Consider the following 21,653-nt stretch of genomic DNA (forward strand, 5'->3'; position numbering starts at 1 on the left):
GCTTCCTTCCCTCTCTGTAACTTTTTTTTTTCTCCTTCCCCTCCCCCAATGGTCTTCTGTTAAGTTTCTCAAGATCCACATATAAGTGCAAACATATGGTATCTGTCTTTCTCTGTCTTAGTTTACTTAGCATAATACCCTCCAGTTCCATCCATGTTGTTGCAAATGGCCACATTTCATTCTTTCTCACTGCCAAGTAGTATTCCATTGTATATATAAACTACATCTTATTCATCCATTCATCAGTTGATGGACATTTAGGCTCCTTCCATAATTTGGCTATTGTTGAAAGTGCTGCTTTAAACATTAGGGTACAAGTGCCCCTATGCACTTGTACAGGATCAGCACTCCTGTATCCCTTCAGTAAATTCCTAGCAGTGCTATTGCTGGGTCATAGGGTAGGTCTATTTTTAATTTTTTGAGGAACCTTCACACTGTTTTCCAGAGTGGCTGTACCAGTTTGCATTCCCACCAACAGTGCAAGAAGGTTCCCGTTCCTCCACATCCTTGCCAGCATCTACAGTCTCCTGATTTGTTCACTTTAGCCACTCTGACTGGCATGAGGTGGTATCTCAGTGTGGTTTTGATTTGTATTTTCCTGATGAGGAGTGATGATGAGCATCTTTTCATGTGCCTGTTGGCCATCTGGATGTCTTCTTTAGAAAGTATCTATTCATGTCTTCTGCCCATTTCTTCACTGGATTATTTGTTTTTAGGGTATGGAGTTTGGTGACTTCTTTATAGATTTTGGATACTAACCCTTTGTCCGATATGTCATTTGCAAGTATCTTTTCCCATTCTATTGGTTGCCTTTTAGTTTTGTTGATTGTTTCCTTTGCAGTGCAGAAGCTTTTTATCTTGATGAGGTCCCAATAGTTCATTTTTACTTTTAATTCCCTTGCCTTTGGAGATGTGTCAAGTTAGAGACTGCTGTGGCTGAGGTCAAAGAAGTTTTTTCCTGCTTTCTCCTCTAAGGTTTTGATGGTTTCCTGTCTCACATTCAGGTACTTCATTCATTTTGAGTTTATTTTTGTGTATGGTGTAAAAACTGGTCTAGTTTCAACCTTCTGCATGTTGCTGTCCAGTTCTCCCAGCACCATTTGTTAAAGAGACTTTTTTCCATTGGATACTCTTTCCTACTTTGCCAAAGATTAGTTGGCCATGCATTTACGGGTCCAATTCTGGGTTCTCTATTCTATTCCATTGGTCTATGTGTCTGTTTTTGTGCCAATACCATACTGTCTTGATGATTACAGCTTTGTAGCAGAGGCTAAAGTCTGGGATTGTGATGCCTCCTGCTTTGATTTTCTTCTCCAGTATTACTTTGGCTATTTGGGGTGTTTTGTAGTTCCATACAAATTTCAAGATTCTTTGTTCTAGCTTTGAGAAGAATGCTGGTGCAATTTTGATTGGGATCACATTGAATGTGTAGGTTGCTTTGGGTAGTATTGACATTTTAACAATATTTATTCTTCCAATCCATGAGCAGGGAATGTTTTTCCATTTCTTTGTGTCTTCTTCAATTTCCTTCAGAAACATCCTACAGCTTTCAGCATACAGATCTTTTACATCTTTGGTTAGGTTTACCCTAGGTATTTTATGGTTCTTGGTGCAATTGTGAATGGGATCAGTTTATTTCTCTTTCTGTTACTTCATTATTGGTGTATAAAAATGCAGCCGATTTCTGTACATTGATTTCGTACCCTGAGACTTTGCTGAATTCATGTATCAGTTCTAGCAGACCACTGTTGTTTAACATAGTGTTGGAAGTCCTAGCATCAGCAATCAGACAACAAAATGAAATAAAAGCATCAAAATTGGCAAAGATGAAGTCAAACTTTCACTTTTCACAGACAACATAATACTCTACATGGAAAACCTGACAGACCCCACCAAAAATTAACTTTCCTATGACTCCCACAATATTCATCATTATATAGAACACAATGACCCTTTCACATGCATGTATTTAATGTATGTATTTTTTTTACCCTTTGTTCACATAACCCTTATGAAATTTAAAGCAAAGCCTTCTCTCCCAGTAGGACTTTGCCTATTTAACTTACTTTGGGTTTTTTAAATGTTTATTTATTTTGAGACAGAGAGAGAGAGAGAGTGCCTGCGGGCACATGAGTGGGCGCGAGAGGGAGAGAACAGAGAGAGATGGCAAGAGAATCCCAAGCAGGCTCTGCACTGTCACCATGAAATCTCACCAATCATGAGATCACGACCAGAGCCAAAATCAAGAGTCTGATGATTAACTGACTGAGCCATCCAGGCACCCTTATTTAACTAACTCTGTTTTATCATGACAATAAACAGTCACCCCAAAGTGGAGTTTCTAGGGAGGATGACAGTTTAAAATGGGGTTGGAAGTTCCACAGATAGGATTCCGAGAATCTAATACAAAAATATGAAGTCACCTGCAAAATGGGTGTGCATGCTGCTTTTCTCAAGGGAGCAGATCCATATTTTCATTAGATTTTTTTTTCCTTCCTTAGGACTTCAAGATTAAAAATCACAAGTTTCCTTACCACAATGAGATATCAGCTCACACCTGTCAGAATATCTAAAATCAACAACTTACAAAACAACAGATGTTGGCGAGGATGTGGAGAAAGGGGAACATTTTTGCACTGATGGTGAGAATGCAAACTGGTATAGCTACTCTGGAAAACAGTATGGAGGTTCCTCAAAAAGTTAATACAATGCTCTATGACCCAGCAATAACTAGTTATTATTATTTTTTTGGTTATTTAAAATTTTTATTAACTACATTAAAAAATAAGAAACAGGGGGCGCCTGGGTGGCGCAGTCGGTTAAGCGTCCGACTTCAGCCAGGTCACGATCTCGCAGTCCGTGAGTTCGAGCCCCGCGTCAGGCTCTGGGCTGATGGCTCAGAGCCTGGAGCCTGTTTCCGATTCTGTGTCTCCCTCTCTCTCTGCCCCTCCCCCGTTCATGCTCTGTCTCTCTCTGTCCCAAAAATAAATAAACGTTGAAAAAAAAAATTAAAAAAAAAAAAAGAAAAAAAAAAAAAGAAACAGATGAAACTAAATTTAATACTTTTTGTTCATCCCAATATATCCAAATTATTAACATTTCAACATGTAATCAATATTAAAACACTATCAATATTTTAATATTATTAACAGTTTATAACCCATTTTTAAACTAAGTCTTCAAATACGTGTATTTGACACAAGACGTCTTAACTGAGACTAGCCACACTTCAAGTGTTCAGGAGCCACATGTTAATTAGTTGCTACTGTTTTAGTCAGCACAGTTTTATACCATTGTTGGAAATTATTCTAAAGAAGCTCTATTTCAGTGAGTAGCTCACTTCTGCATCTCTTTATTTGATTGCCTCTGTTATCAACAAAACATTATTATTGATTATCATTCATGGCATTATTTAATTATCAGCAACAAACTGTTAAATCTACCTAGATTAGATTACTCATGAGGTTCATTATCAGAGCTTTGATTAATACGTCACTGTTAGTTATTTATCCAAAGGATACAAAAATGCTGATTCGAAGGGGAACATGCACCCTGATGTTTATAGCAGTGCTATCAACAATAGCCACGATATGGGAAGAGCCCAAATGTCCATCAATTGACAATCAGATAAAGAAGATGTGGTATATATAATGGAATAGTACTTAGCGATCAAAATGAATGAAATTTTGCCATTTGCAACAATGTGGATGGAACTAGAGTGCATTATGCCATGCTAAGTGAAATAAGGAAATCAGAGAAGATAAATCTATGATTTCATCCATATGTGGAATTTAAGAAACAAAACAGGTGAACATAGAGGAAGGGAAGGAAAAATAAGATAAAAACAGAGAGGGAGGCAAACCATAAGAGACTCTTAAATACAGAGAACAAACTGAGGGCTGATGGAGGGGAGGTGTGTGGTAGGGGGATGGGCTAAATGGGGGATGGGCATTAAGGAGGGCACTTGTTGGGATGAGCACTGGGTGTTACATGTAAGTGATGAATCACTAAATTTTACTCCTGAAACCAATACTACACTGTATGTTAACTAACTTGAATTCAATTAAAAGAAAAAAAAAACTATACTGTAATTAAAACTAAAAAGTAAGAAATAAGATAAAATAAAATAAAATAATATCAATGTTGACAAACAAACAAAAAAGAATCACAAGCTTCCTTAAAACATTAAATACGAAGGGGTGCCTGAGTGGCTCAGTCAGTTAAGCGTCTGGCTTTGGCTCAGGTCATGATCTTGCAGTTTGTGAGTTCAAGCCCCGAGTCGGACTCTGTGCTGACAGCTCAGAGCCTGGAGCCTGCTTCGGATTCCATGTGTCTCTCTTTCTGCCTCTTCCCTGCTCACACTGTCTCTCTGTCTCTCTCAAAAATAAATAAACGTTAAAAAAAACCAGTAAATATGGAGTTATCTTAGGACCTAGCAATTCCGATTTTAGATATACACCCAAGAAAACTGAAGAGATGTTAATACAAAAACATGTATATTAATGTTCATAGCAGCATTATTCATAGTAGCCAAAAAGGGCAAACAACCCAAATGCCATCAACTGATAAATGGATAAACAAAATGTGGTATTACCATACCATGGAATAGCACTCAGCCATAAAAAAATGAAGTATTCATCTGTGCTACAGTACAGATGAAGCTTGAAAATATTATGCAATGTGAAAGAACCCAGACACTAAAAGCCCCACACTGCATGATTCCATTTACACGGAACATCCAGAGTAGGCACATATACACAGAGACAGAGAGTAGACTAATGACTGCCAGGGGCTGGGGAGAGGGTCTGACTGAGGGTGACGACTGATGGATACCAGGGTTCTTGGTGTGATGAAAATGTTCTGGAATTATGGTAGTAATGGCTAAACAACTTTGTGAACATACTAGAAATCAATGAATTGTATACTTTAAAAGGGTGAATTTATGGTAAGTGAATACTCCTCTTACCTAGCTGCATGCTTGATATCTTTTGCATCATCTCTCCTTACCTAAACTCTATGCATGTACACATTGCTCCCAATCACCTCCTTTTCTTCAGGTTCCTAATTTGCATAGTTTCTCAGGCTGAAAAATTCCAGAGATCTAATTTCTTGTCTCTTGGTTTCAACACCCATCAGTCACCAATGCCAGGCCTTTTTATTAATAATAAAACATACCACTCTTGAACATGTAATTCCTGCCAGACACTATGCTAGATGATCCACAATTATCTTTAATTTTTACAATAATCATGCATTTTACAGAGGACAAAACTGAGGCTTAAAAGTAAGTACCTGTCCTTTAGTCTCTCTCCCTCCCATCTGTCCTCCACCCTTCAGGCAGAGTGATCCTCCTAAAACCAAATCTGATCAAGTTACTCCCTTAACTAAAGCTCTTTAAAAGCCTCCTACTTGGGGCGCCTGGGTGGCTTGGTCGGTTAAGCATCCGACTTCGGTTCAGGTCATGATCTCGCGGTCCGTGAGTTCGAGCCCCGCGTCGGGCTCTGTGCTGACAGCTCAGAGCCTGGAGCCTGTTTCAGATTCTGTGTCTCCCTCTCTCTCTGCCCTTCCCCCGTTCATGCTCTGTCTCTCTCTGTCTCAAAAATAAATAAATGTTTAAAAAAATTAAAAAAATTAAAAAAAAAAGCCTCCTACTGTCATAAAGTCCAGACTCCTTAACTTGGTACGAGGTGCCCTCCACAATCCCTCTTCTCTCACCACTTCTAATACCAGCTTCTTTCAGTTCCTGGACCATGCCATGCTCTTTCTCCTCCTGCCTCTGGACTTGGCAGGGTTCCCTTACTCATTCACACAACAAACATGTATGAATGGCCCACTATGTGTCTGGCATTGTACTTGCTGCTTGGGCATATGTGATGAATAAAACAGATGTAGGTCCTGCCTTCAAGGTACTTAAGGTCAAGTGGAGGAAACAATACTAAACAAGTAATTACAAGTTGTAATAAGTGAATGATGGAAGCAGGATGCTGTATCACAGAACATCTAGGGTTAGAAATCAGGGGAAAACTACAATGATTGTTTTAGATAGGTTGGTCTGGTAAGAACTCAGGTGGTGACAGACTCTGAAACCTGAAGATTAAGAAGCCAATTATGTGAAAAGTAGACAACAGGAGGGGGCAGTGAGTGCCAACAGATACTCCTGGAGACATCAGCAGAGCCCAGACCAAGGATTTTTGTAGGTCATGGTTAAGAGTTTGGATTTTATTGTAAGTGCACTGGAATTCATTTAAGAATTTTATGTAAGGGAGTATCACCTTTTTTTTTTTTTTTTTTTTTTTTGCTGAGTGGAGAAGGGATTGGAAGGGCAGAAGATAAAAAACAGGGTCACATGGCCTGAAGATATAGGAGGGGTGTAGGTGAGAAATGTGGATGATTTGGACAAGGGTCTGAGAGTAAAGGAGGAAAAAAGTAGACAAAATAGACGCAGAACTGACCTGACTGGCAAAGTCATCCACTGAAAGTTATGAAGAAAGGATATTGGGGAATTGTCACTAGAGGAAGTAAGCTTACCACAGAAACAGAATCAGAGGATCTCAGGCCCATGCTGACTGAATATTCAAGAAGTTGATCATTTTCATTTTATAGTGTCATCAATTTGCCCAGGACTTTTTCCAGCAAAATTGAGCCACATAAGTGCAGGTGCAAAGGAAACAAAAGGTTGGGTTCATCCGGAGTATGGGTTTTGCCAGAGGAATAAAAGTCAGGGAGGGACAACAGAACAGTACATCTTCAAGGAAGAGATCATGATAAAATAGAACATGCATTCTAAACTGGAGAAGGGGGTACAGATGGACAGAAAATGGAAGGATCAATGGATGGGGAGGTACAGATGAAGTTCAAGAATTGTATCTTTGGGGTACATAAGGGAGTTTATAAAGATAAGAGACTACTCACACTAGGAGGAAGTTATAATTGTTTCTTCTGCAAAATTAGTCATTTTCCTCCCTAGGCAAAACATGACTATTTAATCTCCAACCACACCCATCCTGTGTTTTCCGGCTCCCTGTCTTCCCACAATTCCCCAGCACTACCACCTGAGTTTGTCATGATCTCATCCAATCTTTTTTTTTTTTTTTATAATTTTTTTTCAACGTTTTATTATTTATTTTTGGGACAGAGAGAGACAGAGCATGAACGGGGGAGGGGCAGAGAAAGAGGGAGACACAGAATCGGAAACAGGCTCCAGGCTCTGAGCCATCAGCCCAGAGCCTGACGCGGGGCTCGAACTCACGGACCGCGAGATCGTGACCTGGCTGAAGTCGGACGCTTAACCGACTGCGCCACCCAGGCGCCCCAATCTCACCCAATCTTAAAGGCCCACCTGCAACTACTCCTTCCTTGAAGCATTTCCACACTGAAACCTCTCCTCCCGGGGAACAGCTCTCACCCAATGTGTACTGCTGGTAGTATGCGTGTAACCAGATATTAGTCAATCTTTTCCTTCCTAAGCCCCTTTACTCAGTTGGAAAAAAGGCATTATTATAAACAGTCAAAAGTCTCTAGATCCAGTGAGCACCTGGCACAGAGCAAATCACTCAGTACAGCTAACACAGACTTCAGGCACACGGGCCACCCAGCTTCACTGGTTATCTAAGGCAGGATTCCACTGAAGTTGAGCAAAAGCTCATAATCTCTGTTCATAAAAGTCCCAGATACTTCCATTTACCTCAAGAGTAAATTTTTATACAAATTTAATTTCATATAAATTTATACAAATTTAATTTTAATCCATTCAAACCACCCTTGTGGGTAAATCAGCACTGGCAGGATGTGGGGATTCAGGACCTGTAAGATGACTGCAAGTCTTCATGTCCCAACTTGAGAAAAGACACGTTCGCTAAAGATAATAGTTTTCCTCACAGTTTAATGCAGGGCCAGAGAGACCTGAAATAAGAGCTAAATCAAACGGCCACGTGAGAGGCAGCAAGAGTCAGTTGGCACGGGGTTGTACTCTTGGTCTGACTTCAGCGCGGCGCCTACCTTCCACCTCTCCAGCTCCAGCTGCAGGGGCCGTGTCAGCGGTCGCCCGCGGGCCTGCTGCCATGGCTAGCTTCGCCCCAACCCCAAACCGGAGCGGAGTGGAGTGGGTTCTAAGGAGGGCCAAGACCCAGGTTCTGGGGTCGCACGACGGGAAGGAGTCGCCGTAGCAGCTGCAGGACTCTTCCCGGAAGCACCCCTCACGCAGCAGTCACGTGACGTGCGCTAGGCGGGGCCACGCAGGTTTGTTTTGATTCCCTTGTTGTTGAAGTGTCAGCACGTGGTCTGTCTGTAGCGCTTTTTACCTTCCCCAGATCTTAACCTTCCTTCATTGTAGTCTTTTCTGGCTTAGTTTCTGCTCCTTTGTTTTTAGTCTGGTCCTTCCTATCTGCCTTGGCGCTTTCCTCCACCCAAAGTATTGGAGTTTTGGGGGATGGTTTGCAGTTTTGTGGGGCTCCGGGCGGTGGCATGTGGCTCTGCCTCGGCATACTCTGTAGCCGCGCTCACTAGCTTTGGGCACGAGGAGAGGTCACGCTTCTCTTCCACCTCTCTTGCCCTTGTGGCAGCAACTTGACTCCATCTGGTTTTTGTGGCTGCTGGGGAATAAGAACCTCAGGCAAATATCCTTTAATTGTGTTCTCCGTGACTCATTCCCGACCCACACAAGACAAATCGCTTGACCTAGGGTTTCAAGGCTACTAACCGACAGCTGTCAGGCTTCTGGGTTTGTATAATGAAATAAATAAACAATCTGCCGCTTGATCAAGACATCAACAATCCCCACCCTTCTCACTTTTCCATTGGTCAAAATTGTAATAACTGGAGATGGATCTAAGTGATTAGGAGCAGAAACCTAGTCTTAATCAACCTATCTTTATTGCTAGCCTGTTATTGACAAGCAGAGGGTTGAACGATATGTGTCTTTTTTTATACATATGAATGGAACTCCCTAATTTATAATCTCAGTGAGTAAAACAAAAAGCTGATAAAACTAGGCAGTACTTTATGTAAAAAAATAAACGAAAAGTTAGGTTCATGCGTTAAATCTTATCCTATATCCCCTTTCATTTCTGAAGTTAGAAATCCAACAAAAATAACAATAAACACAATATAGAAGCAAGCATTAGCGTAAGTGATCAGAAGTCTCAGAGTTGTTTATTGAGCACGTGATGTAAACTTCGGCACTTCCTCCAGCAATCCCAGGTTCCTTGCCCAACCTCCTCTTAAGCTTCTCCGGGAGTTTCCTCTTTCCCGGGCTCAGCCACGCCCCTCCCGCCTTTTCAGTTCTGCTTGTCCTCCCTCGGGGAAGCAGCCTCCACTCTCTCTCCCGCCTCTCCAGCACCCGGTGGGGGCGGGGGGCTGCCCCAGTCAGGTACCCCAGCCTCCTTTTAGCCCGCCGCACCTGCCCCGCCTTCCAGCCCCAGGCCGGCTGGCGCGGCGCAGGCGCACCAGGCGTGGACCGGAGGCCGAGGGCTACCACAGCAGCTTCGGCCTCCACCTCCTCCTGCCGCATCCGCGCCGGGCTGGTCGGCAGCCACCGGGGCCGCGCTGGGCAGGGGCTCCGCGGGCCGCGTGTTGTCATGGGCGCGGGCTGGAGCACCGAGGAGGAGCGGCAGCCACTGCTAGGGCCCGGACTCGGGCCTGCGCCGGGGACTGTCTGGAGAAGCCGGGAGGCGGCGGCGGCGGCGGCGTCCGGGGTACCCGCGGCGGTCCCGGGTCCCGGACGGGTCTACGGGCGCCGCTGGCTGGTGCTGCTGCTCTTCTCGCTGCTGGGGTTCGCGCAGGGCCTGGTCTGGAACACCTGGGGCCCCATCCAGAACTCGGCGCGCCAGGCCTACGGCTTCTCCAGCTGGGACATCGCGCTGCTCGTGCTGTGGGGGCCCATTGGCTTCCTGCCCTGCTTCGCGTTCATGTGGCTCCTGGACAAGAGAGGTGAGGGGGTCCGGGCTGCGTCAGACCGGTGTTGTTGCTTCTGGGGGAGCCGGAGCCCGCCAGCCGCCGCCCTCGGCTTCGTCTTAGGGGTTATGTGAGGTGACCGAGTGTTGCTGGTATCCCATTCCCGTCTAGGAACCCTCCGTCCCCAAAGCGACAAATGTGGCAAGGCTCCTTTGCCTTCTGTATTTATGTTTACATGAAGGCCCATTATGCAACAGCAGAGACTAAGAGATCTCTAAATGTTCAGGCTTTTGCACAGTGTGGACGTCAGAGCATCCTCGTGCACGTGCTATGTATGTTTTTTACACCTAACAAAAATGAGTAATGCTTTGACTTCAAAGGGATTGGGAGGTGTTGTGGGTGATAGGTCAGAAAATAGACCGACTTGATGCCCAGATATAAGGAAGTATTGAGTTGGCTTTGCATACTAAATGACTCCCGCCCAAGGCTGTTGGAAAACTCCTGTCCGATGCTTTGATTTCTCTAAAATGGTGAAAGGCAGTTATAAAGTGTGTGTTTGTGACTAGGTTGTTGTTTCAGTTGAGATTTATGACTCTCAGATAAAGCGTGGCAGGTGAAGGCTCTGAGGAATACTCCGAACAGACATCTCACTTTACCACTTGCCATGTGATTCTGTGAGAAGAAAAAAGAGGTCATAGGACTGAATTATATACTACACAGGTGTGGGTAAATGATTCTTGATCAATGTGATGTAACTGATGGAAAAGGAGGACAGTTTTAGGCATATAAGTATAGTTGCCAAAGCAAGAGAAATAGCTTGGTATGTACGCTCTGTGTTTAGTTTGAGCATTAATTTTAAGAAGACCATCGACAAACTGGGGCACTTTAGAAGTTGCATGACAAGAATAATAAAGGATGTAAATATCATAATGTGTAAGATTGAGGGAACTGGGTGTGTCATGTTTCAGAAAGAAACTTGAGGCAGAATATAAAATACGTGAAGATCCAGTAAAAGAGGAATTAGACTTACTCTGTGTGGTTCTAGAAGGAAGAATGAAACCGAGTGAAGTTACAAAAGGATGTAACTCAAAGCAATAAAGGAAGAACCTTCTAAGAACAAAAGGTGTCCAGCCCTGGAAGGTGTTTCTTGACTGGCCTAAAACTTCCAGATTAGGTACTTTTGCAGAGGATGAGTGTGCTAGATATCCAGGAAAGGTTTCTTGTAATGAATGGAGGTTTTCTTTGTTTGGATTTATTTGTTTGCTTTTAAACTGATCGTATTTGGATTTCACCACTTTTTCCACCAATGTCTTTTTTTTTTCTTCCTGTTCCAGGATTCAATCTAGTGTTCCAAATTACATTTAGTTATTATTTCTCACTGATCTCCTCCAATCTGTGACAATTCCTCTGTCATTCCTTACTAGGTTGGCTAAATTTAGGGGAAAATGTTGTTGTTTCTTTTTATTTATCTTTATATCGGGAGCATTTTCCAATATTCTAAATTAAACCAACTTTGTTTTTATGGTAGAAGAATGTTAATTTTTACTTTTTTTATTATAATTTTATGAACTAGCTGTGGCTGGATAAATTAGGGACTACCTGTTCACCTTTTAAAATAAGTTACTTTAGGATTTCTCTCAGTAGTTCCTGTAACCACATGGGAATTCAGATGTGTATTTGCCGTTGCTTGAAGCTATAAAACATAAATTTAAAAATTCTCTTTTAGGAAGTGGTTTTCCTTTTCAGTAAGAGAAAGCTGCTATACTTTCATATGTTGGCTGTCCTGCCGCAGATGTCCTATCTACGTACATAGAAAGTAAGTTCCTGCCATCCTTGGACACTAAAATACCTTGCTCCATAGAGGGTAGATAGTTGTCTGGCCTTCCTGCTACTGTGGGTCCCAGTCAGCTTAGTAGAGAAGACTGGTTATCTTCCTAAGATGGGTTTTACACCCTCTCGCCACTTTTCATCATTCAGAGAAGAGACAAAAAAGGACAGCTAGTAAGATAATAGGAGAGCCAAGAGCAAGTGTGCCCTAGAAGCCAAGTGAAGAAAATTTTAAGAATGAGATAGTACCCAAATGTGTGTTGGGAGACAGCCTTCACAGAGCCTACATTCTAATGAGGAGGTCTAGGTAACAAACAAACAATAAAATTAAATATTTAGTATGCCAGATGGCATTGCTATCCAGATAATTGCCATGGAGAAATATAAAGCAGGGCAAAAGAGAAAGAGAGGAGGTCATGGTTGAAGAATGGAATGCTTGAAATTGAGATGATGTCATGGATGCAATCATAGTAAAGGTCAGAGTATAAGCAAGAAAACAGACTGCTGAGGTGTGGGGTAGAAGACACCATCATGGAATATGAAGTCAGGGGACTGAGAGGCCAGCATATTGAAATGATCATCTAGTGGATATCAAAATCACCAGATTTATGAAAAAGTAGTGTCACAAGGAATAAGAGTGAGCTGAGACATTTGCAAATGGTGAGGGTGAATGCCTTGGAGACAGGTGTGTGGTGGTCTATAGAGGACTGCAGCAAGGAGTTTTGAGTATTAGAATAAAATGTAATTAGAGCAGGGGCTCCTGGGTGGCTCAGTCAGTTAAGCATCCTACTTCAACTCAGGTCATGATCTTGCAGTTTGTGAGTTCAAGCCCCGCATCGGGCTCTGTGTTCACAGTGCAGAGCCTGCTTCAGATCCTCTGTCTCCCTGTCTGTCCCTCGCTTGCTCGCTCTCTCAAAAATAAATAAATATTTAAAAAATTTTTTTAAGTTAATAAAAAAATATTATTAAAGCAAAGACTATTCTGGCCATGATAGAGTAATAGGAATGGGACTTATCCTTCTCTTTTAAACAACTAAAAACAAAAAATGTGTATGAAACAGAGTTCTCAGACATTGGACAAAAGGCAGGGCAGGACAGCGATCGCCATGAATGCTTCAGCTTATTGCCTGGAGAGCATTTCCAGGTTGCAGTGCAGAGATGGGGAGTCCAGACATTCCTGCCGTTTTTCTAAGTTGAGACCATTTAGAATTGCAAGAGGCCAACTTAGCTAGAAATTTTAGGGTGAGAGTACCAGAAAGGAAAAAGCTTAATGGGAAGTTCTAGATCTACAAGGAGTTCCTCTTGAGTCTGCAGCTGATAACTGATGTGCAGATAAATGTGAGGAAACTACCAAACACTGGAAAAAGGACTAGGAAAAAGTACAGGCAGAACAATTCCCCGAAGGCTGGGAATAGCTCACGTTCCCAACAGCCAGAAAGTAAAAACCGCAAAATACATAGGAGTTTGGGTTGAATACTCAGAGGGGTATTGTTTCAGTAGTAAAGACAAAAGAACTCTAAGGTAAAGAATGCTTTTGTTTCACCTAATAAAGCTTGAAAGTATGTCTCGGAGGGGCACCTGGGTGGCTCAGTTGGTTAAGCGACTGACTCTTGGTTTCGGTTCATGTCATGATCTCCTAGTTAGTGAGTTTGAGACCCTCATCGGGCTCCACAGTTGGCAGCACAGAGCCTGCTTGGAATTCTCTCTCTTTCCCTCTCTCTGCCCCTCCCCGGCTCGTACTCTGTCTCTCTCAAAATAAATAAACTTTACCAAAAAAAGTATTCCTTGGAAAGGTCAAAAGTAACTTGGCTGTATCTCACCATTGTTCACAAATATTTAAAGGAGTGCAAAAGAAAACCCATCATCCAACAAGGTAAAATTTAGAATTCCTGACATCAAAATAAAAATTTACCAAGCATGCAAAGAAGCAGGAAAATATCACCCCATAAAGAGGAGAAAAAACAATGAATAGAAACAGATCCCAAAATGGTACAGATGACAGAACTGGTAGACAGGAACATCAAATCAGCTACTTTAAATAATCTACATATGTTCAAGAAGACAGAAGAAAGCATGAACATGTTAAGGAGAGACACAGGAAACAAAAAGACCAACATTAAATTTCTATGGTGAAAATGCAATCTGTGTCTGAGACAAGAAAAAAAAAAAGATGTACTGGATAAGATTGAATAACAGATTAGACGTTGCAAAAGAAAAGATTAGTGAGCTTGACAGCAATAGATACTATCCAAAATGGAAAAGAGGGGGGCAAAAAAAGACTAAAAAGAAATGAACAAGAACCCCACCAGCATCAGTAAGCTGTAAAACAGTTTTAAGTGACCTAATATGTGTGTAATTAGGATTCCAGAAGGAGAAGAGTAAGGGGAGAGGGCATAGAGTGAGATGAGCGAGGGCCAAAATAATTGAGGAAATAATGGCAGAAAAATTCCCTGTCTATAAACCCACAACTCTAAGAAATACAAGAATCCTAGCAGAAGAAACATGAAGAAAACTACACTGAGGCACATCACAATCATGTTGCTTAAAACCAGAGAAAATCTTAAAAACATCAAGGTAAGAGACTGCAGAGCTTTAGGGTGGAGAGAGTAATAGTGATCTGGAAGTGCTAGAGAAGCAGTGTCATCAGGAGAGGGGTTTTGGTGGGAGTAAGAAGGTGAAGAGAACATTTGGAGAGGGGCTTGAGAATGTAGGGATTCCACTGTTTCATGGATTCAGAGTGCTCCAGAAGGCACAGTGGAAAGGTTTCAGGAGTTGGGGACACTACAGAGATGAGGCCAGATTAGGGGATATATGAAGCCATATTTGTATAGCAATGACCTGTGAATCTTAGATTTCTCATGACTAATGTAAGCAGAAAATAACAGGCACAATGTGATTATTCCTGATGGTCTCCAAAGCAGATTGGGGTGGCAAGGCTGTGGTTGTTGGGGATAGGGAGCCTGGGGGGTCTTACCAAGAACAAGTAGAGCTGGTCTTCACTCCAGCTGTTGAAAGTGTGGAGCCTGGGAACAACAGGCTTGCCAGATGAACTTTATGCCTATAATTAATTTCCCATGCATCCACCATGGATATGTGTTTGTGTCTGTTTTCCAATCAACTTTGCATCCTGATTTTTTAGGCACTTGTAGAGATGCCATTCCTATACCAAATATGATCCCAGTGAAAGGAGTTATTTCATCTATGGGAAGGAGGCTTTCTGCAGTGTCTGTGTGCCATATTTGGATAGAATTTGTTTTTATTTTCAATCATGTTTGGTCTTCTGAAATTGTTCTAAAACCTTTCATCAGATGGTTTTTGGCATTCATATCCCAATACCATAATCACTTGGTATCTACTTATTTATGTAAAAGTACTAGATGTCTCATAAGCTATTTTCCTAGGGTCTTCATACCTCTCCTTCCTAAAATCAGTTGATGTCTTTTTTGATTACATGAAATTATAGAGTTCCTCCTTGTCAAGACTCGAATGCGATAAAGAAAGCATTCTTTTCGGAATTGAGCATCATCTGGGATGGATTAAGTAATACTTGGCAGCAATTAAAAATAAGCAAGAAAAGGGGTACCCTGGGTGGCTCAGTCAGTTAAGCGTCCAACATCGGCTCAGGTCATGCAGTTTGTGAGTTTGAGCCCTGCGTCGGACTCTGTGCTGACAGCTCAGAGCCTGGAGCCTGCTTTGGACTCTCTGTCTCCCTCTCTTTCTGCCCCTCTCCAGCTTGCATTCCTCTCTCTCTGTCTCTGTCTCTCTCAAAAATAAATAAACACTAAAACAAAAATTAATTTAAAAAAAGGTAAGCAAGAAAGCCACAAGTGGTACTTGTGAGATTGCTTTAATAATCAGCTTTTCACAACTTGTTTGTTCTAAAATGTATATATTTAACTGTTATATTGTCATTTATTTGATAAAAACTATAATTGAGTAGAAAAGTGTGCTGACCTTCAGCAGTAATAATAGGAAGCCTGGTTATTTGGACTATATGGCCATAAACAATGCCTCACTGCTTACTTGGTGGCTGCTTGCCTTAATTACAAACCAAATACTTAGAAAAAAAAATATCATTTAGGAGGTAAGCCTTCTAGTCCCAAATCTATAAAATTTTCTTCAGTATCTCATAGGACACCCCATATAACCTTATAAGAGCAACATTTTGCAAGTTTAGCATGTTTATGACGATGAATGTACTTATTATTAATTACACTCTATTTCCTGTGGCTATAATGTGTGTTTAAAATCTGCATTCTCTTAATAGAAACAGTAAATGAACAGTATGTATATATTACTTCTTACTGGGAAACACAATTTTCTATGGTATTCCTTCTGCCAAGTTGTATTAATCATATTCAAATCATATAAGAATATCATAAAGCTAACTCAGTTCATATCACACATTATCCTCAATGTGGCATGTGTGTGCCTGATGCAGATCTCGTTTATTTTCCTTGCTATGTTTAATCTGCATAATTATAGTTTTGTTGACTTTCAATTTCCTTGGTTAAGAAACAAAATTCAACTGAGTAAATTTAAAGATACTTATTGGCTTTATTCAATGATTCATGAATCAGACAGGATCTCATATAGCATATGAGCATATATGCTCATATAGAAAGGAGTTCCAAGGAGCTGTACAAAATGAAAGACTTTTATACACAGAATGGAGCAAAGGAAGTTGGATTGGTTGTGGCAAGGTCGTCTTCCTTAAGGGGACAGAAGGGGTCTCTCTGTCAGGCAGGTTAACTCACTAGCACTGGTTGACTAGATTAGAGATCCATTTCTGGGAGAACCAAAAATAATGAAGCCCATTTAGTTTGGTGACATGAGGCTTTGCATGAGCAACTCTATTTTTGGCCTGTTGTCTTGTTTTTAACACTTTAAAGCAGAAAAGCCCTTAAAACCAAAATACTTAACCATCTCCCATCTTTCAAAAAAAAAAGATCTGGAAAAAAGAAACATTTGCACTAAAAAATGTGCATTAAGTCTATTCACTATGAAATGGCTTCAAGGAAGTGTTGAGTTTAGGAGAAATTGGAAGAAATGTCGTCCCTTTTCCCACATACTTGGTAAGAGCCCCCTGTGTGATGTGGTTGCCACAAACAGCAAGGTGGTATTAGTTTAGTTGTAACAGAAATACAGCATTCAAGGGGCCCCTTGGGTGGCTCAGTCTGTTAAGCGTCCGACTTCAGCTCAGGTCATGATCTCGCATTTCATTAGTTCAAGCCCCGCATCGGGCTCTGTGCTGACAGCTCAGAGCCTGGAGCCTGCTTCGGATTCTGTGTCTGCCCCTCCCCTGCTTGTGCTCTCTCTCTCTGTCTCTCAAAAAATGAATAAATGTTAAAAAAAAAAAATGCAGCATTTGAACAGTAGGAATTTATAGTCCCATTATATTATTCTGCCATAGCTAGAATATTGTGTGTGTTTTTGTTTATCTTATTTTAATGTTTTTATATTCTCTTTTACCTTGTTATCCATGTGACTGACCATTGGCACACATTTTAAAAATAATTTATTTTATTTGAGATAGAAAGGGAAAAGCTATCTGATCAATATTATAAAGTTCTAAACCTTTTTTTTTTAATTTTTTTTTTTTTTACATTTTTAAATTTATTTTTGAGAGAGAGAGAGAGACAGAGCACAAGTGGGGGAGGGGCCGAGAGAGAGGGAGACACAGAATCTGAAGCAGGCTCCAGGCTCCGAGCTGTCAGCACAGAGCCCGATGCGGGGCTCGAACCCACGAACCGTGAGATCATGACCTGAGCCGAAGTCAGTTGCTTAACTGACTGAGCCACCCAGGTGCCCTAAACCTTTTTTAAAACTGTATCATTCTGTGAATTGAAAGCCATCTGATAAGTCAAGAAAAATAAAAAGACCGTTATTGTATTATCAAAGTGTTCTAAAAGGACCACCTCATATAACAAGCATTAGCTTGTACTGATTATAAGATCAAATACATAATTAGCTAGTTGTCATTTTTCAAGAAAATTTAAAGCAGTGGTCTATCACCTTAAAAATCTTTATAGGAGCAGGTTAGAATTTTTGCAACTTGCATTTGAAAATTGGAAATTTCATATTGGACGTATAAAGCTAAAATACCTACTCCTTTAAAATTATGTTCTATATTTTTAGTGTTCTATGTGAACAAAACATTGTAGCCATTCATTTTGAAAAACTAGGGCTATTGGAACTTCTTCCTTGGTGTGATCATTCAAGTTTTCTATTAAAGTTAGAATCCTTTCATTTTCAGCATGTAGAATTTTTTCCCCCATTTGTAGTTTTAGCAAAAAGCTATAATATTAGAATATAACATCATTATGATTGAGTAAAAAAATCTTTGCTTTTGACATCGGACATATGTGAAAAGGATTTAAAAAATAATCCAGATGTTTTTGTTTCCTCTTAGGTCTTCGGGTAACTGTGCTTCTGACATCCTTCCTTATGGTTTTGGGAACTGGTCTAAGATGCATACCTGTATCAGACTTAATGCTTAAAAGAAGGTAAATCATAAATAACTTAAAATTTATCCCACATTTTTCTCTTTTTTATGAGTATATTATATATGTTTGGTTATAAGCTTTTAGTAAATAGTTCCAGTTTTAAGAGTCTCCAGTAGAAGGTCATATTTATATTAGCATTTATTTTTCCCCCTACATGATGATTAATTCAATAAACATTTATTAGTTGTCATATGGAAGAGGACTCTACTAGTTTTTCTGTAAATAAAAAGAACAATTAATCTTCATGCTATCTAGGAGCTATAGTGACCACAGGAAAATCATAGTATAACATAAAGAAGAATAAAGTAGTTAATGCAGTAGAAGAAGTATAAAACTGTCCTGAGAGACTGAGAGAAGTTTTGGCTGAGGGTGTCAAAAAGAGTTCAAGCGGCACCTGGGTGGTTCAGTCTGTTAAGCATCTCTTTTAAAAAAAATTTTTTTTCAGTGTGTATTTATTTTGAGAGAGAGAGAGAGAGACAGAGCTCAAGAGAGAGAGGGGGACACAGAATCTGAAGCAGGCTCGAGGCTCTGAGCTGTCAGCACAGAGCCCAACGTGGGGCTTAAATTTGTGAACTGTGAGATCGTGACCTGAGCCAAAGTCAGATGCTTAACTGATTGAGCCACCCAGGTGCCCAAGTGGCTGACTTTTGATTTTGGCTCAGGTCCTGATCTCAACAGTCATGAGATTGAGCCCCACATTGGGCTCTGCGCTAAGCATGGAGCCTGCTTGGGATTCTCTCTCCCTTCACTGCCCCTCCCCAACTGGTGTTTTTTCTCTCTCTCTTTCAAAATAAATGAATAAGCAATAAAAAAAAAGTTCATGAAGGGGGTGATAATTAAACAAGGCATTGGAGGGTGAGTAGAATTTGATAACTGTAGTTTGGGGAAAGAATATTACAGAGTAGAAGAATAGCAGGAATGAAGGCATAGAGGTAGGTAAGCATAGGCCTCTTCTGGGATGGATAGGTAGCTTCGTTTGTGTACAGCATCATTTCTGCAACTGGAGTCTCTGGATGTATTCTCAGAGGGCACAAGGTACAAGAAAATTTTAAAGCTTTATTTTCCTGTTGGTTAGAATATTAAAAATTATTTTACCAGTAATAATCTGTAACTAAAAGACATTTTTACTGATCAGAACATCAATTTCTTAAATTAGTGTTCCTTAAACTGGGGCCATAGGATGTGATCTTGAAACTCATTGAGAAATTTTTCCCCTTTAAAGAGGACCCATAGGGGCATCTGGGTGGCTCAACCCGTTAAACATTTGACTTTGGCTCAGGTCATGAGCTCATGGTTTGTGGGTTCAGGCCCTGCGTCAGGCTCTGTGCTGATAGCTCAGAGCCTGGAGCTGCTTCAGATTCTGTGTCTCCCTCTCTCTCTGCCCCTCCCCAGTTCATGGTCTATCTTTTTCTCTTTCTCAAAAATAAATAAAAATTAAACAAAATTTTTAAAAAAAGGATTCATAGATTACTCAAGTTTGGGAAACACTGGTCTACGGGATAAGGTATAAGAATGGGATATAAAGAGATGAGTTTAGAAAAGGTTATCCAGAATATGAGGGATCTTAGATGCCGTCCTGTAGAATTGTGTTTTCCTTAATGGGCAGTTGGAAGCCACTTAGTTCTTAAGTGGCTCAGAGCAACAATAGGACCTGACCTGTATTGGGTAAACTCCTGATTTGAGGTATGTAGGATTGATTACAGAAGGGAGAGATAGTTGGTAGGAGACCAGGAAAGAAGACATGAGAGCCCAAATTGGAGTCATTCTTTTATTTGTTTATTCATTTATCAGTTTAGTTACTCGACAGAATTCACTGTGTGCCAAGCTCTTTTCTGGACATGGGGAATACAACAGAGAACGCTATAGACAAATGCTTGTCTCTTGGAGTTTACATTCTGGTTGGGGAAAGAGGCGGTAAGATAGATAAGTAAATAAAATATATAGTATGTGTTATGGAGAAAAAATAAAGTAGGAAGGAAAGATTTGAAATGTCAAGGGAAGGATGGTGAAATCTCAGAAAGAATGGCCAAAAACAAACAAACAAACAAACAAAAAAAAAAACGCTTACTAGGAAGATAACTTTATGGGGTAAAAACCCAAAGAATGGACCATACATTATCTGGGGGCCAAGCATTCTAGGAAGAACAGCAAGTGTAAAGGGTGGGAAGGGAAGAATGTGCCTGCCTGGCAGGGAGGCTGGTGTGGCTGGAGCCATGTGAGATATGAGAGATTTCATGGGAAGAGTGACAGGAAATGATGAGACCAGCCTGGTTATGGAGTGGTGGGAGCATGAGACAGGGTCCTTTAAGACCTTAGCTTTTTCTGAGCTAGAAAACCATTGGTGGTTTTGAGTTGAGGAGAACCTTGGTCATAAGCTGCTCTGTTGAGAATAGACTGATGCTGACGGTCAAGGGCAGGAATGAGAAAACCAGTTGGGGAACTGGTGCAATAAACCAGGTGAGAGATGATGGGTTTCTGTGGAAAACTAGTCTTCATTTCCTATCCTTTTGAGTGAGGTTTTAACAGATGAGTTTCATTATTGTGTTTGAGATGTTCATAATTTTTCAAACATACGGGTTTTTTTTTTAAGCATCCACAGTTTTTAAGTACAAACTTCAGTAAACTTAACTTTAATGATGCATTCTTTCAAAAAGCCCATTAATATTTTTGTTAGCTTTTCTTCTGTAATGGGCCATCCATATTATTCTCTGTAGTCTTATTTCCCTTTATATCCTTTCCAGTTGTAAAATTCTAGGAATAATGAAGAGTTGACCCTCCATCTTGGTGAAGAAGATGATATGAAAAAGAAATAGAGCTCATAAAGAAATGTAAACAAAGAGAGATGAAAGAGAACTGCTAAAATAAAGAGTTCAGAGAGATTGAATCTTTCATAAAAAGAGGGTATAAATTGAATTTTCAGTCCTTATATGTTCATCTATAAAGAATGTAGGAATATTATCTCCTTAAAATGACACTTCGTTTTATGTCCATACAGTATTTCTTTTAAGCAGTAGTATTAACAATGCATATGCAGCTGTTAAAATGAAAATGCTACAATTAGAATATGTATTTTTGACTAGCAGGTTCAATAGATCACCACTTTTAAGCTTCAGTGTCCATCCTGATACACAGCGGGAAGGGGTAAAGACCTTTAACATGGATTAGACTAGCACTGAAAAGAGTATTTGGCCGTCTATATTTTGTGCCCCTGTTTTACTTGGAGCTTTTTGAGTCTCAGACCCAGTCTTCAGGAATAGTGACCCTCCACCCTTGGCTTCCTATATCTTAGCTTCTGTAAGTCTCAAGACATGAAAATAGCAGCTTCTGACAAGCTCTTTTCTCAATCAGGATTTTTCTTACCACCTTCCTATTGGTGCTGTACCTCTGCATGGTATCAATATTTCTTTTATCTGCATAGTACCAATAAAA

The 21,653-nt window shown here is 40.7% G+C and overlaps 2 protein-coding genes across 3 annotated transcripts in view; one reads left to right on the plus strand and one right to left on the minus strand.

The window, feature by feature from the left end:
• The window catches only part of HSPBAP1 (HSPB1 associated protein 1), a 58,199-nt gene extending 49,985 nt beyond the window's left edge, over nucleotides 1-8,214 (minus strand). The window contains exon 1 of one of the 2 annotated variants that reach the window (XM_045502269.1): nucleotides 7,999-8,214. In XM_045502269.1, the coding sequence (XP_045358225.1) occupies nucleotides 7,999-8,062 (64 nt within the window). In that variant the 5' untranslated portion in view covers nucleotides 8,063-8,214. The remainder of the gene's footprint in view (nucleotides 1-7,998) is intronic. The other variant, XM_045502268.1, reaches the window with a different exon arrangement.
• A 917-nt stretch (nucleotides 8,215-9,131) lies between these two features.
• Nucleotides 9,132-21,653, plus strand: part of SLC49A4 (solute carrier family 49 member 4) — an 86,428-nt gene continuing 73,906 nt past the window's right edge. Inside the window, exons 1-2 of the mRNA XM_045502270.1 lie at nucleotides 9,132-9,927; nucleotides 18,131-18,224. Coding sequence (XP_045358226.1) covers nucleotides 9,576-9,927; nucleotides 18,131-18,224 — 446 coding nt within the window. The 5' untranslated portion in view covers nucleotides 9,132-9,575. The remainder of the gene's footprint in view (nucleotides 9,928-18,130; nucleotides 18,225-21,653) is intronic.

The sequence above is a fragment of the Leopardus geoffroyi genome, chromosome C2, assembly GCF_018350155.1.
Source record: "Leopardus geoffroyi isolate Oge1 chromosome C2, O.geoffroyi_Oge1_pat1.0, whole genome shotgun sequence".
In the NCBI taxonomy this organism is placed as follows: Eukaryota; Metazoa; Chordata; class Mammalia; order Carnivora; family Felidae; genus Leopardus; species Leopardus geoffroyi.